The sequence below is a fragment of the Saccopteryx bilineata genome, chromosome 8, assembly GCF_036850765.1.
Source record: "Saccopteryx bilineata isolate mSacBil1 chromosome 8, mSacBil1_pri_phased_curated, whole genome shotgun sequence".
NCBI lineage: Eukaryota > Metazoa > Chordata > Mammalia > Chiroptera > Emballonuridae > Saccopteryx > Saccopteryx bilineata.
The window spans coordinates 42,235,408-42,251,350 of record NC_089497.1 but is presented as its reverse complement, the minus strand read 5'-3'; the positions used below and the strand labels follow the sequence as shown (position 1 = coordinate 42,251,350).

At 39.5% G+C, this 15,943-nt stretch overlaps 1 protein-coding gene across 3 annotated transcripts in view; it reads left to right on the top strand.

Moving 5' to 3' along the window:
- Positions 1 to 15,943, top strand: part of CFAP44 (cilia and flagella associated protein 44) — a 160,145-nt gene that overhangs the window by 117,973 nt on the left and 26,229 nt on the right. For all 3 annotated transcript variants that reach the window (XM_066240920.1, XM_066240919.1, XM_066240918.1), the window contains 2 exons: positions 7,822 to 7,999; positions 14,983 to 15,483. In XM_066240920.1, coding sequence (XP_066097017.1) covers positions 7,822 to 7,999; positions 14,983 to 15,483 — 679 coding nt within the window. The remainder of the gene's footprint in view (positions 1 to 7,821; positions 8,000 to 14,982; positions 15,484 to 15,943) is intronic.

The window sequence follows — 15,943 nt, the reverse complement described above, 5'->3', positions numbered from 1 at the left end:
AGGGGGGGGGTGGAGAAGCAAATGGGCGCTTCTCCTATGTGCCCTGGCCGGGAATCGAACCCGGGTCCCCCGCACGCCAGGCCGATGCTCTACCGCTGAGCCAACTGGCCAGGGCCCAGCCTATATCTTTTGATCTGTTTTATTTCTTCCTTGACCAATTCATTTTTTAGAAGTATATTGTTTAATTTCCACATTTTTGTGCGTTTCTTTACTTTTTTTTTTTTGCAGTTGAATTCTAATTTCAAAGCCTTATGGTCAGAAAATATGCTTGGTATAATTTCAGTTTTCCTGAATTTGTTGAGCTTAGTATTGTTACCCAACATGTGGTCTATTCTTGAGAATGTTCCATGTATGTTGGAGAAAAATGTATAATTTGAAGTTTGATCCCTGCTGGATCCCTCCTTTAGGTGTGCCATTTGTGTGGCTAGTGGAGTCTAGTGTTGGTGTGGTCTGCAACCCACTACTGGTTGTGTTGGTTCTGGGTCTTCTTGGGCAAAGTTTGGGTACCAGTTGATATCAGACATTGATTATAACCCGCCATGGGCTACATGTCTGGAGCTACTACTGTGTTCACTGTTTGTGTCTGCATTTTCTGTGCCTGAGTGTGTATGGGAGGGGCCAACCTGTGTATAAGGATTGACTTCCTCCTGCTTAGAGATGACAGCAGCTCCGTAAAAGGGCCCAAGTTTCTTAAGATTTGCCCCCCCCTCACTTTTCAGCTGTTTCATCTCTGCTTGCAGCTGCTTGGTCTTCCCACAGAGTCTTCTGTAGAAAGACTGTAGAGTGGGCTCAGATTGGTCTCACCCCAACCAACCCTTACAAAGATTGCAATCTTGGTGGGCTAGGGCAGTGGTCGGCAAACTCATTAGTCAACAGAGCCAAATATCAACAGTACAATGATTGAAATTTCTTTTGAGGGCCAAATTTTTTAAACTTAAACTATATAGGTAGGTACATTGTTATTAACTTAATTAGGGTTCTCCTAAGCTGGCCTTTGCTAAAAACATTTAATGCTATTAGGTCACACGTGGCTCGTGAGCTGCAGTTTGCTGACCACTGGGTTAGGGCAACTGAGGTCAGGAGGACATTAGTGGGATCCCCTATTTAGGGGCCTGTTGGTCAGGAGCTCAGTATGGGGAAAGTGGCCCCTACTCCAGAGCTTAATTTCTCAGCCACTGTCAGATACTCCAATTCCATTTCTTCCTAGGGAGGTGAGCAGCAGCTTCAGGTTGGGTGGGGCTGATAGTCCCCTCTGCAGAACTTCTTTGAGCTGAGGAATCCCTGGTCTAAGGATAGAAGATTGAGAGAGTCTTCCACTGGGACTGATTGTGACTTTCCCCCAGGTGGTGGCTAAGCCCCTCAGCCAGTCCTGACAATAGGCTCCAAGGAACTCATACTTTGAATGTCTGAGCCCGAAACCTCTTGCCCTTCTCCCTGTAAATCTGAGCCCAGTGGGGCAGAGTATTCAGGACTTGGGCTGGCTGACTATGAGGCTCTACCTTGTCCAATGCCCACAAGCTGCTGGGAATGTACTGACCACAGAAAGTGTAATTTGCCTCAGCTGGGTTTGGTGCCTGACAGGCTCTCCCTTAGGATATGCTGCTAGTAATGCTAGTTGGGTCCTGCTCTGATGTTGTTTATAGCTGGCCACTGCTCTGATATTGTTTATAGCTGGCCACTAGATGCATTGTTTCTGGGCCTTTTAGGTAGGAACCTGGTGCAGACCATTGTAAGATACTGCCCCTGGCTGGCCCTCCAAAACCTTTTTGGAACTATAAGTGATCCAGAATTTTTGGCTGCCTCTGCTGGGCTTAGGTGCACATAGAAGGACCAAACTGCACCTAGGCTGGCTTTTACCAGCACTGAGCCTGGGGCCAGTCAGCAAACAACCCAAGGTTCCTCCTGCTGCCACTGTCTGCTGATGCTTGTTAGGCTAGTCCCGTCCCCCCCTGTCGGGAGCCGATCAACGACTGCTGGCTGGCAAGGCCACAGCAGGAGAAGACCCACAACTGCTGGCTGACAAGGTCACAGCAGGAGAAGACCCACAACTGCTGGCTGACAAGGTCACAGCAGAAGAAGATCAAAAACTGCTGATTGACAAAGTCACAGCAGAGAAGACCAATGGCTGCGGGGTGACAAAGTCACTGCAGTGAAGACCAATGGCTGTGGGGTGACAAAGTCACCACAAAGGAAAGGCACAACGATACTCCCCCCTTTTGACCTTTTGAATTAATCTGGCCTTATATCCCCCCTTTTCTGGGTGTGTGCTATTATTTGTAGCACAGGGATAATAGTACCGTGCTTTCCCTGTAGATTTGTAGTAATTTCTTTGGAAATGAGACAGAAGGTGTAAGTTCCACAGAAAAGCCTGTAAGCCCCTTGAACTGGGCTCATAAACATAAGAGGCTGGCTATGATATCCCTCATAAAGGGTTAAGTTTGTAGGAGAATTTCTTCTTATTGATCATGTTAGAAAGAATAAAGTTAGAACTTAACTAGTGTATGAATATAGTAAATGAATAAAGTTTAACTAGACATTAGAATCTTAGGTAAAGTGTAGTGGAGTGGCCTGTTGCGTGGCCTTGGATAGGAGTGCAGCTGGCAAGTAAAGAAAGTTTTGTTAAAAGACTTGTTTTGTCACTGAAGGCAGTTGCTGGGTTTTTCTCAGTAAAACGTTCTCATGAGATTTTTGTATTTGCCAAGAATAAGGAGAGGAATGTGGTGGGATTCATAGCAGCAGTAGCAACTAATGCCTTCTGATATTGTGTTGCTGCTAGCTATCTTGCAGATGTGCTCTATGTATCTTTGGGTGAAAGTTACTCTTGATACTATGTCAGTTTCTTATAGCAGGCCTTTTGTAGTCTCGTGGGAAAAGAATTAGGACACTGCATGAACTCAAGGCCATTTGCCTGAGCAAGCGGTGGTCCTTTTGCTAGCCCTTGATGATTTCGTCTGCTATCTCTTTCTGCGCCCTCGACTCACAACAGCAGTAATATAGAGTTATTAATTAGTACTAATCTTTTAGAATTTTGTACCAATATTGTTATTACTATTCAAGTTATTGTATAACTGTACTTTGAATAACTTACCACCTGATTTGTCGTTTATAAATATGAATTAACTGTTATCTGGAAATATGTAACCACAGTGAAACTAAAGCAATGATGTATTCAAAATACCATGTGATTGTAACTTAGTGTGTGTGCATAAAAAGAAAGCTGTACTAGCATTTAGCGGAGGTGCCTGGCAGTAAATGCTAACCAGAGAATAAAGAATTCGGCTCTCTCACTCGATTTTCGCCGACGCCGTCTCTTCCTGTGGGACCCCTGGATTCCCCCCCGGGGCTGGACCCCGGCACCCCCCCGCCCCCATAAAACCTCTGATAGAGTAGAGAGGGTAGGACTAATCAGGCATCAGGAAAGATGGTGGGTGTTGTTCCCACCCCAGGGCCCCAAGTGTTGGTCTATTCTGAAAATTTTCACAGACCTCAGCAGCATATGGCCACTAGGAGTCTGGTGGGTGTGGCTTCTGAAACCCAGAGATTTGGTCTGCCAACAGTCCAGACAGTTTTTATTGGATGTCCCATGAGTCACAAGCACCAGTTATATTCTTAGGAAAGTAGGGGGCAAAGCTCTAGCCTCAAAGCCAGACAACTGAGTCACTATCACCCCCTTGAGTCTTTTCAGCTGCCTGCTTTCTGACCAAGGCTACTTACTTCTCACAGGACCCAATGTCCATAGGGTGTGGCAGAGAGATTCCTGAGGGTCAGGTAGCTGCTTTCCCCCAGGCTGATGCTGCAGGAGAGGATTGCTGCACTGTAGAAAGATGGTGCCTGCAGTATTGGAGAATGATTCAGCACTGGGATTCCGGTGGCTGTCCCCCCCACCCCCGTGTTTCTCCCAAGGGCTGCCAATTTCCATTATACTCTCCTCATGTGACTCTAGTCCTCTTAGCCCATTCTCTGCTGGAGCCCAGGGTAAGTGACTCTGAGTGATATTTTCTGCATTGGCCCTTTATGAGGGTGCCTGCATCTCTGAGAACTCCATCTCTTTCTCGCAGGCAAAAACCTTGCCTCTTTTCACTGCCAAGAACTATGTGAGCACTTTTTCTATGCTCTGGTGCACTAGGCTGGGGCACCCAGCCTAGAGCTTAGGACCCACACCATTCTGGGCTAACCTCCCTGGCAGCAGAGACCCTTAGCCACTGCTAGCTCCTGGTAGCAGGGGCAGCCTTTTTTTGCATCTCCATTCTTCCTACCAGTCTCAATATAGCTTCTTCTGTGAATCTTTCGTTATAGACTCCTCTTCATTTAGTTTGGAGTTGGTTTTTCAGGATGATTGTTCTTTATTTTTTTATTTTTAGAGAGATAGAGAGAGGGACAGGAAAGGAGAGAGATGAGAAACATCAATTTGTAGTTGTGTAACTTCAGTTGTTCATTGATTGCTTCTCATACATGCCTTGACCGGGTTCAAGCCAAGCCAATAACCCCTTGATCAAGCCAGTGACCATAGGATAATGTCTGTGATCCCACACTCAGGTCAGCAACTCCACACTCAAGCTGGTGAGCACATGCTCAAGCTGATGATTTCAGGGTTTTGAACCTGGGTTCTCAGCCTCCCAGGTTGATGCTCTATCCACTGCACCACCACCAGGTCAGGCAGGATGATTGTTCTTAAATTTAGTTATAACTCCAGTTTGGTTCTGGAAGGAGGTGAGTGGAACATTTGTTTGCCTACTATGTTGCCATCTTGAATCCTATTTTCTGAACTTGTTTTTTCTTAATATTCACATGTAAGTGTGATTGTATGTATTTTCTTTTTCTGTCTGACTTACTTCATTTAACATAATGTACTCAAGGTCCACCCATGTCATTGCAAATGGCAAGATTACATTTTTTAATGCTGAATAATATTCCATTATGTGTGTGTGTGTGTATGTATGTATTCCATTTTTATACAGTAATACCTTGGTTTTTGTTGACTTCGGTTACCATCAGTTTTGGTTTTCATCAATTTTTCTGTGAAATATTTATCTGTTTTCGTCAGTTGTCTTGGATTTTGGGATTTCGTTGGCGTGCCCATGAGACCTCGCTGCTAATTTTGTGGGAGAAAAAAGGGTAACCCATGCGTTCTCTTGCTCAGTGTGGGATTATTTCTTGTGTGAGCATCACCCCGTGCGTCTAGCCAAACAATTCCATTGCTTTTCAGTGTTTCTGTGCCTTTTTTTTTATTGATTGAGAATGCTAATACTACAATTACATGTAAGTGATTACTGTGTATACAGTATCTGCACCTCTCTCCCCTCCTCGCTGTCTTCCGTACACCAAGAAGAGTCTTCAGAAAGGTAAATGTCATGTTAAATGTTTATTTATTCTTTATATTAGTCTTTTACATTCATTTTATATTAATTTCCTATTGTTTTTAGTATTAAACACTACGTTTATTCTCTACAAAATGTATTTTGGGTATGTATTTTGGAGTGTCTAGAACAAAATTGAATTTATTATACATTGATTCATATGGAAATAATTGCTTTTGTTTCTGTTGGTTTTGGATTTCATCAATTGTTTTCAGATGGAGTATTGATGACAACCAAGGTGTCACTGTATATGCACTATATATTTCGTATATCTACATTATATGTATTCCATATATATATGTGTGTGTGTATAATTACATATACATACATACTACATATTTTTTATCCATTCATACATTGGAGGACACAAGTTGCTTCCATATCTTGGCTATTATAAATAATGCTGCAGCGGACACATGGATGCATGCATTTTCTTGAATTGATGTTTTCACTTATTTTGGATAAATATCCAGTAGTGGATGGCTGGATCGTATGTTAATTCTCTTTTTAATTTTTTAGGAGCCTTCACACTGTTTTACATAGTAGCTACACCAACTTACTTCTATCAACAGTACACAAGCATTCCCTTTTTTCTGTATCCTTGCCAGAATTTATCTCTTGTCTTTTTGAGAATAGCCATTTAACAAATGTGAGGTGATAATCTCATTATGGTTTTAGTTTGCATTTTTTTGATGATTAGTGATGTTGACTTCCTTTTCATGTGCCTGCTAGCCATCTGTATGTCTTCTTTGAGGAAAAAAAAAGCCTATTAAGGCCCTCTGTCCATATTTTAATCAGTTTTTTTTGTTATTGTGTTATATATAAGTTTTAAAAGTATATTTTGAATATTAACACTTTATCAGATATATAATTTCCAAATATTTTCTCCCATTGTGTACATTGCCTTTTTTTTCTTGCCTAACTGCTCAGTCAAGGACTTCCACTACTATGTTGAATAGAAGTCGTGAAAGTATGCATTTTTTTCTTGTTCCTAATCTTAGAGGAATGCTGCCTATCATTCAATATCTGAACATAATCGTTTTGTATATTTTTGTTCAGTTTTCTAGTTATTTATACCATGAGAATAATTTTGAGCCTTCTTTCTCTAACATGGCCAGAACAGAATCATATGTTTGTGCTTGCTCTCTCTCTCTCTCCCACCCTCCCTCCTTCTCCCTCCTTCACTCCTTCCCCCTGTTTCTCCCTGCCTTGCTCCCTCTCTGGCCTCTCTCCCTCTCCTTTTCTTTCTTTTAAGAATATTAATTCTTCCTTTTAGCATTGTCGTATACAAATGAAGTATTGTCAATATCATGCATTGTCTCTCCTATTTTATATGTTTGTTTTCCTAAAGAACTTGCAAGATATGTACATGTTCATGTTGACTGATGGGCTTCACTTTAAAGAATTATATAAGTGGGTTAGGGTCCCCCAATGAAGGTTCCTACAGTGGGGTGCCAGCCCATAACCAAGATGCCTTTAGTACTTCCCAAACAGATAGTTCAGTTTCTATAATGATAGTTATGTAGAGATTAATTCTTCAGTTTCAGTCTAGGTGGAAATGTTGCTTTATATGTATGGAGATGGGAAAGTTGGGAGGGTTTAACTGGTTCAAGCATCCCTGTTCAATCCTTAAATTTATTTCGCCAAATATATGATATAATGTCTAGCATTCCATTCTGTGCTCAATACTTGCCCCTTATATGTTTGCAGCCTCCTAGGAACTCTACCAAAAAGACCATATTCATCTTGTTTTAGCCTTCTGTGGGGAATATTCTGGGCCACAGTTTTCTCTGATCTACTTTATCCATTAATATACTATAATTTCATCTTCTGTCTTCTAGAAATACATCACTATTACTGTTGGCTCATGGATGGCTATCTCATTCTCAGCCTTTCTAATCATTTGTTCCATTTACTATCTCACAGTATCATTTCCCTGGAATTTGGAGAGAGAGGAAGGCATATATATATATGTATTTATATATATATATGCTATAGTTTTGAATTAGATCCCTCTTTGAAAAATGTTATGATAAATTTTGTGACAATCACTTATACTATTAAAATTTTTAATGAATAAAATACCTTAACCCATATCCAAGCTTTAATTTCTATTGAGGGAATAAATAACAATGTTGATGTAAATTGCTTAGAAATGAATCAAAGCCAAGGAATGATTCAGATTATATAAGTGCCATTCCATTTGGTGGATGGATGGATCTATCTATCTATCATCTATCTATCTATCTATCTATCTATCTATCTATCTATCTATCTATATTATTTTGCTTGGGATGCTTTAAAAAGTTAACTTTAAAAAATGATTGAACTCTACAGATATAACATTACAGATTAAGAATTATACTCTTGCTTTATTATTGAATTTGATTATATACCTATAGTAAAGTAGACAAATTAGAGTTTATTGTTATATTTATGGCTGAATTATCTATTTTCCTCATAGGTACAAAAGTAAACCAGCTGATAACTATGAAGATCCCAAAGATATTCAAGCCATCAAAGAGGCTCAGATGTATATGGGAGACTTCAATCTAAAGACAGCCCCAGACTATAAGATACCGGAGCACATGAGAATAAATGCTGCCAAGAAAGAAGAGGAACTGGGACAGCTAGACTCTATGGTACTAAACTATGTCTTATTTGACAGAGAAGAAATACCTGGGTTTTTAATTGAATTCTGCTAAACCCATCCATTTCACTATCAGGTCCATGCCAATATATAGCCATAGAAATTTAGAACTGGAGAAGACCTCCATGTTTATAGAGGCCTCAGTTCCCTCATTTGTAGGAAAGGGGCATTATTTTAGGTAATCATGGAAAATATTGTTGGGAGCTTTTTAAAATTTTTTTATTCTTATTTAACCTTCTCACTAGTAGTTGGTCTATTCAAATTTTTTATTTCTTCATGGTTCACACTTGGAAGATTGTATGTGTCTAGGAATCTATCCATTTCTTTTAGGTTGGCTAATTTGTTGGTGTGTAATTGTTAATATTGATAGTTGTCTAGTGTTAATAGCATTTCTGTAGTATCAGTTGTAACTTATGTTTTATTTTCTATTTTTTTCTTGGTGAGTCTAACTAAAGTTTTGTCAATTTTGTTTATCTTTTCAAAGATCCAACTTTTAGTTTCATTAGTATTTTCTATTTCTTTCTATTTTATTTAATTCTACTCTGATTTTTGTGAACGTCCCTTTTAGAACTGTTTTTTATGCATCCCATACATTTTAAAATGCTGTATTTCCATTTTTAGTTGTCTCCATGTACTTTTTGAATTCTCCATTGATTTCTTCATTGAGCTATTGGTTATTGAATAGCATATTGCCTAATCGCCACATATTTGTGATTTCCCCTGTTTTCTTATTACAATTGATTTCTAGTTTTATGTGGTTAGAAAAGATGCTTGATGAGATTTGAGTATTCTTAAATTATGGAGACTTATTTTGTGGCCTAATATGTGATGTAACCTGTAGAATGTTATATGTGCACTTGAAAAGAATGTGTATTTTACTGCATTTGAATGGAATGTTTTGTATATATTATTAAGTGCACCTGGTCTAATGTGTTGTTTAAAACTGATGTTTCTGTATTGATTTTCTGTTTGAATAATCCATTGATGGAAATGGGGTATTAAAATCTCCTACTATTATTGTATGCTGCCAGTTTCTCCTTTTAGGTTTGTTAATAGTTGCTTTTTGTATTTTGGTGCTTCTACATTAGGTACATAAGTTTTACAAATGTTATATTCTCTTGTTGGCTTGACTCCTTTTATCATTATGTAATGCCCTATTTGTCTTTTATTACAGTCTTTGTTTCAAAGTCTGTTTTGTCTGAGATAAGTATAGCTACACTAGCTTTCTTTTCAATTATATTTGTATGGTATATCTTTTGCCATCCCTTCACTTTCAATCTCTGTGAGTTCTTAGATCTGACGTGAGTCTCTTGTAGGAAGTATGTAGATGAGTCTTGTTTTATTTTTGTGTTTTTTATCTATTCAGCCACTCTGTGTCGTTTTGATTGGACTTATTTACATTTAAAGTAATTATTGATATGTGTGTCCTCATGACCATTTTCTGATTTCTATAGTTCTTCTCTATTATTCTCTTCTTCTCATCCCTTGTGGTTTGATGACTTTCTTTAGTGTTATGTTTAGATTTCATTCTCATTATCTTTTGTATATCTTCTATAGGTTCTGGCTTTGTGGTTACTCTGAGGTTGACATATAACTTAAGTTGATACCAGCTTAAGTTTGAATGCATTCTAAAAATTCTACATTTTTACCCCTCGCCCTACATTTTATCTTTTCTTGTCATGTTTTACATCTTTTTATTTTTGTGTGTCCTTATTTTACTACTTTTTTATAGTTTGTTTTACCATTCTTGCCTTTTAATCTTTAAACTAGCTTTATAAGTGGTTAATCCACTACCTATTTTTGACTCTTCCATTGAGATTTTTACTTTCATTTTTTTAATTACTGGATAGTGCCTTTCTTTTCAGCTTAAAGAAGTCTCTAATATTTTTGACAAAACCATTTTAATGAGGATGAATTTGTTTAATTTTGCTTGTCTGGGAAACTGTTTATCTCTCCCTTAATTATGAATGATAGTCTTGCTGGGTAGAGTATTAGTTGGAAGTGTTTTCTTTTAGCATTTTGAATATATCATGCTTTCCCATCTGCAAAGTTTCTGCTAAAAAATCATCTGATAGTCTTATGGCGATTCCCTTGTACACAAAAGTTGTTTTTTCCTTTAAAAATTTCTTTCTTTATTTTAATTATAGTGTATGTTGGTATGGATCTCTTTGGGTTTGTCTTTTTTATTTTTATTTTATTTTTTAGTGAAAGGAAAAATTGAGAGACAGACTCCCACATTCACCCTGACCAGGATCTACCTGGCAGCCCCCATCTGGGGCCAGTGCTCAAAGCAATGGAGCCACTGGCTGCAAGAGGGGAAGAAAGAGAGAAGGGGAAGAGAAGCAGATGGTCGTTTCTCATGTGTGTCTGATCAGGGATCAAATCTGGGATGTCCACACACTGAGCTGATGCTCTATCCATTGAGAAGACTGGCCAGGGCCTGAGTTCATCTTTTTTTGAACTCCCTGTGCTTTCTGGATCTGAATGTCTGCTTCCTTCCTCAAGTTGGGGAAGTTTTAGCCATTATTTCTTCAAATAAGTTGTCTGCCCCATTCTCTCTCTGTCTTCTCTTGTCTCACTTAATGTTGTCTCATAGGTCCCTTAAGCTATTTCCCTTTTTAAAATTCCTTTTCCCCCTGCTCTATTTGAGTGAGGCTTACTTCCTTGTCTTCCAGGTCAATGTTTTGCTTTTCTACTTCACTTAGACTATTATTGAATTCCTTTGGTGTATTTTCCATTTAAGTTACTGTATTCTTCAATTCTGTGACTTCTGTTTGGTATTTTATTAAACTTTTTTATTGCTTTGTTGAAGTTTTCACTTCATTCATTCATTTTTATTAGCTAATCTTAAAGTTTCTACTGGAACTTTCTCTAGGATGAAGGTGCTGGCAGGTGCCATTTTTGCACTCTTAGTCTACCTGGCTAGCTAGCACTGGTGCTGGCAGGTGCCATTTTTGTGCTTCTTCTACCTTCTAGCACCTATAGGCCTGTCCCACCCCCACTGGCCTTCAGATCAGGCTATTTGAAGGTGTCCCCTTGGTGACAGTTGCACAAATCAGGACTCCAGATGAATGTGCAGGCTCCTTTCTGGGATGGACCAGTGAGCTGTAGTGAGGCTAAGGGAGAGCACAAAGATAGTGTCCCCCAGCCTATGTTCCCTGGAAACTCCTTTGTAACCTTTCAATGTGTTGTAATAGAAAGCTAACCCTTTAGGCCATTGGTTCTCAAAGTGTGTTCCAGGGTGCACTGGTGCACCCTAGAAGATTTCCAGGTGTGCCCTATGGTATTCCAGAGAAATATGTGCCTGTTGGGGACCAAAAAACCAACAGGGTTTTTGGAGTTTAGATTTTTGGGGGACAGAGGTGTGGGGAATTGGCTGTAAGCTGACAGTCTGTCCAACCCCCCACCTCACTTGCTTGATTAGGTTGCAAAAGGCTTTTAAGTTGTGGTGCTGAATTGTTTATACTACCCCCCATGTTCCCTGGAAAGACTGGAGGCAAGTTTCTTCTATCCTTTGGTGTAAAGTTAAGATGATATGTATGGTGGGGATTTTCTGCACTCAACACAACTAAGAGTAAAAAGAGAGGAATTCTTTAATGTATTGATGAGGAAATGAGAGTTTGTTATTCAAATATATGCCCAAACATTGAAGAAATTGCTAGGACACATCAGGCTCATGTTTCTCATAAATACAAGAATGAAAAAACTTAACACATTTGTGCTGGGACCTGCCAAATTTACTAAATCTTACTAAGAATGTATCTATATATATAAAAAGATAACTTTTTTGTCATTTTAAAAAATCTTTTAGCCCCTTTTTTATGAATTCTAAAACACATAACAAAAAACGTAACATAAAAATGTTTTTTAATGTCAAAATAAATTTCATTTTGTCATATTTATTTCATTTAATTACCATAAAAGCATGCTTGGACTTTATATATTTTACTTTAATATTTGACTTAATTATTATAACATATTTCTCAGAAATTTGTATATAGTGTGCCTACAATTATTTGTAGGGTTTTAAATGCACCCCAACTTCAGAAAGTTTGAGAATCACTGCCTTAGGCTGATGATATTCTAGGACAAGTAAATGGACCTTTTTCATATGAAGACTGGGGAGGTATTTGAATCAGCTATCTGTGCCAAACCCTGGGTGGGGGTAGCTTGCCAGGAACTGTCTCTCTGATTGCTTCAGTCCTGTGGGGCCTAACAATACAGTCCCTCATGGTCACAATAGCCAGGTACACAAAGGATATCCTCTCTGAGGACTGCATTCACCTGCTGATCTCAGTGGGGCTGCAGGAGGGTGTGTGAGCGTGTGAGCCTGCTGGCTACAGCAGACTGTGGAAGGATGTGGTGGTGGGGAAGCCTGCTGGTTTCAGTCAAGCTGCATGCTGCAGCAAGTGCATGGAGGTGGGACAAGCTGGTAGGTGCTAGAAGGTCAAGGGAGCACAAAAATGGTGCCTGCCAGCGCCTTCATCCCTAGAGAAAATCCCAGTAGGCACTCTAAGATTAATTAATGAATCTCCTTTACATATGGTCTAGGCAGTTTTTAAACTACTACTTTTGTTCTGGGTTCACATGAGTAAGATCACAAGTGAGCCCTTTAAGAGATGACTTTCCTTTATCCACAGAATTTTGGGTCTCCTGGCCATAAACCCCATTATTTTTAACTGAGAAATGGAGAGGAAGTGAAGAAGGAAGAGAGATGAGAAGCATCAACTCATAGTTGCAGCACCTTAGTTGTTCATTAATTGCTTCTCACACATGCCTTGATGGGGGACTTCAGCCAAGCCAGTGACCCCTTGCACAAGCCAGAAACCTGGAGCTCAGGGAAGCAACTTTTGGCTCAAGCCAGCAACCTTTTCGCTCAAGCCAGCGACCATGGGGTCATGTCAATGATCCCACACTCAAGCCAGTAACCTGGTGGTTTCAAATCTGGGACCTCAGTGTCCCAGGTCAAGTCTCTATTCACTGTGCCACCTCTGGTCAGACAAATCCCATTTATTTTTAAAGCCAGATTTTAGGAGGGTGCTTAATGTGGAGCATGAATTCCTCACTCAGAGAGATGCTTCAAGTTTGTGATATCTCTTCCTATTGTGGGTAATTATGCAGGGTGGTTTTGGCAAGACCATATTTCTGCTTCTTCTGCCCATATTGATGTGGCCATTTTATCCTTTGTTGTGGAGAAGCTAGCTGTTCAACTAGATTTAAGGTCTTTTTTTCAGAGGGAATTGATCCATACATCGTTATAGATTTGGTATGTCTGCGGGAAGAGGTGAGTTCAGGATCTTCCTATGCTGCCATTTTGAACCACCCCCCTTGAATATTTTATTAGTACCAGTGACCATTTAGGTTGCTTTTCTAGCTTCTTGTCGAAGGTCCTTTTTGTTTCATCTTTCATGTTACATTCATCATCATAAAAAAATGTTCTTTTACCACAATTTGTCAGTCATCCAAACTGAAATTTCATAATCTAACTAGAGATGATGGACAGGTGTGATGTCTTAAACTGAACTGCATTTCACTAAAATCCACTTTATTAAAATGGTAGCATAAAAAGCATAAAACAATGTAGAGCACACTATTCTATAAGTCAGAAGATTGGAGTTATGTACCCAGTTCTAACACTTAATAGCTATATGAACTTTGTTAGTCACGAAAATCTCCCAAGCCTCAGTTACATTGTTTATAAAAAAGGCATTAATCCAATTAACAACAATAAGATATATCTAGTATACTTCATAGGGTTAATTTAATGGTCAAAGTCAATAAATGGTCATTCTTGTCATGGTTAAATTAAAAATGATTGGAAACTATCAAAGATTTTGGAAATATTTATAGTATAGTATATATTCCTTCTTACCATGGCCTGTGTTTAGATACGTGCATATTTGGAAAAGAAAGGGTTGATGGGTAGAGAGGGCTCCTCTAAGTGTTGCTTTTCAGCCACTAGACTGGTTTGGGTTTCTTTTAAGCTCAATTCTCAGTCCTGTAGGTGCTTCAGAAGTGGTGCCCCACTGATACAAGTGCTGAATTTTAAGTTTAAGCCTTAATGCATTAAAGCATTGTTCTTGAAAGTATAAAACATTACCTATATTTTATTACAGAAGTAGTAAATATACAGATTTAAGTTATGTAAGACTGCTTGGAAAAGTGCCTTTTATTTCTTTTTAATCTGTGTATTTATGCAGAGTAACTTAATAGACTTCGGACCATCTAGTTGCCAAACTATATACAGGACAGGGTTGCATGGACCTGTAGGCTCTGGTAAGGACATTTAGGAAACAGACAAGAGAGAGAGCTGGTAACAAGGGGGACATGGACCTGTATGGCACCTGTGGATGGAGGCAGGGGGCACAGCTTCGCTTAGATTAAATAGAGAAGGAAATAAGGAAGAGTCCTAGAACCTCTTGATGTAATATGATACTGAAATTCTGGATCATTACCTTGCCTGCACATGTAATGTGTAACAGTAATATGTGCAAAAACAAAAAGAAAAACAAAACCCCAGAGTGCAAATAGGCTAAATTATAATTTGGCCCTAAGTAGGCAATCCTAAGTGAATGTAAGTCAATGGTATTTGAGTTTCTGTCAGAAAAAGAGAGTTATTTCTGTGTACCTGACCAAAGAATGACCTTCCCCTCCCTGGGACTGGCCGACTACAAGCCATCAAGAAGGGACTTCCATTGAGTGGTGGGAGGGAAGGTCAGGGGAACTCAGCCCTGTGAGCCAGCTGAGGGATACCACAGGTCATATCCAGACTTCCTTCCCTCTTTGGAGATGCTAAATGGGAAAAATCCTAATAGCTAGAGAAAAGAATAATTTAGTAGTGAACAAGACTGGTCAGATAAATTTTGATCTTGAATTTTTGTAAGGCATAACAAAAGTCAAAGGACAAAAGCAAATCATATTTGAAACTGTCCTTTGTGAGTGGGCTGCCATTTTTCTTTCTGTTCTTTTTATCAGACCTATGCAAAGAAAAAGCACATGAACAAGTCCATCCTCTCTCTTCGAGACCTTAAAGTGGCTGTCATCGAGGAAATACAGTGCCTGGTACAAGAGCTGAAGAACATTCAGTCAGCTCTTCACGTATCCAAGCACATCCCCATTCCGCAAATCCCTCAGATACACCCAGAAGAAGTTCCTGAAAAGAGATTTCACTATGATGAAGAAACTCTCCTAGCTTTTAAGCAACAGCAGATGAAAAATGAGGATGGAAAGACCCCTCAGGTGGAACAGGAAGGGTCCACTGGCTCAAGTGGACGATTCCTTAGACTCACTTCTGTAAAGGATGGGGATTTGACTATGCGAGATTCATTGTCTAGATCATCAAAGGCATCGTCGGTCACTCTAGATATTCCAAAGTTAATGGAATTTGCAAAAGCAGATCCAATTGATGTAGAACTAGAGATTATGAAGAGAAAAGAGATTAAAAATCTGTATATGCAACAGTATTTGACAAACAGGGTAAGGGGTGAGACTATGACTATTTAAAGCTGAAAGAGAATGGGGCAGAGATCTAGATTCTTATTTATGGCCCTGGCTGGTTTGCTCAGTGGTAGAGCTTCAGCCCAGTGAGTGGATGTCCTGGTGTCGATTCCTGGTTAAGACACACAAGAGAGGCACCCATCTACTTCTCCACTTCTCCCCCTCTCACTTCTCTCTCTCTTCTCCTCCTTCAGCCATGGCTTCATTGGAGCAAGTTAGCCCTGGGCACTGGGATGGCTCCATGGCCTCTACCTCAGGTGCCAAGAAGAGTTCAGTTGCTGAGCAAAGGAGCAACACCCCAGATGGGCAGAGCATCACCCTCTAGGGGGTGGGCTTGCTGGGTAGATCCCTGTCAGGGCACATGTAGGAGTCTGTCTCTGCCTCTCTTCCTCTCACTGAATAATAAATATAATAAAAGTAGATTCTTATTTATTTATTT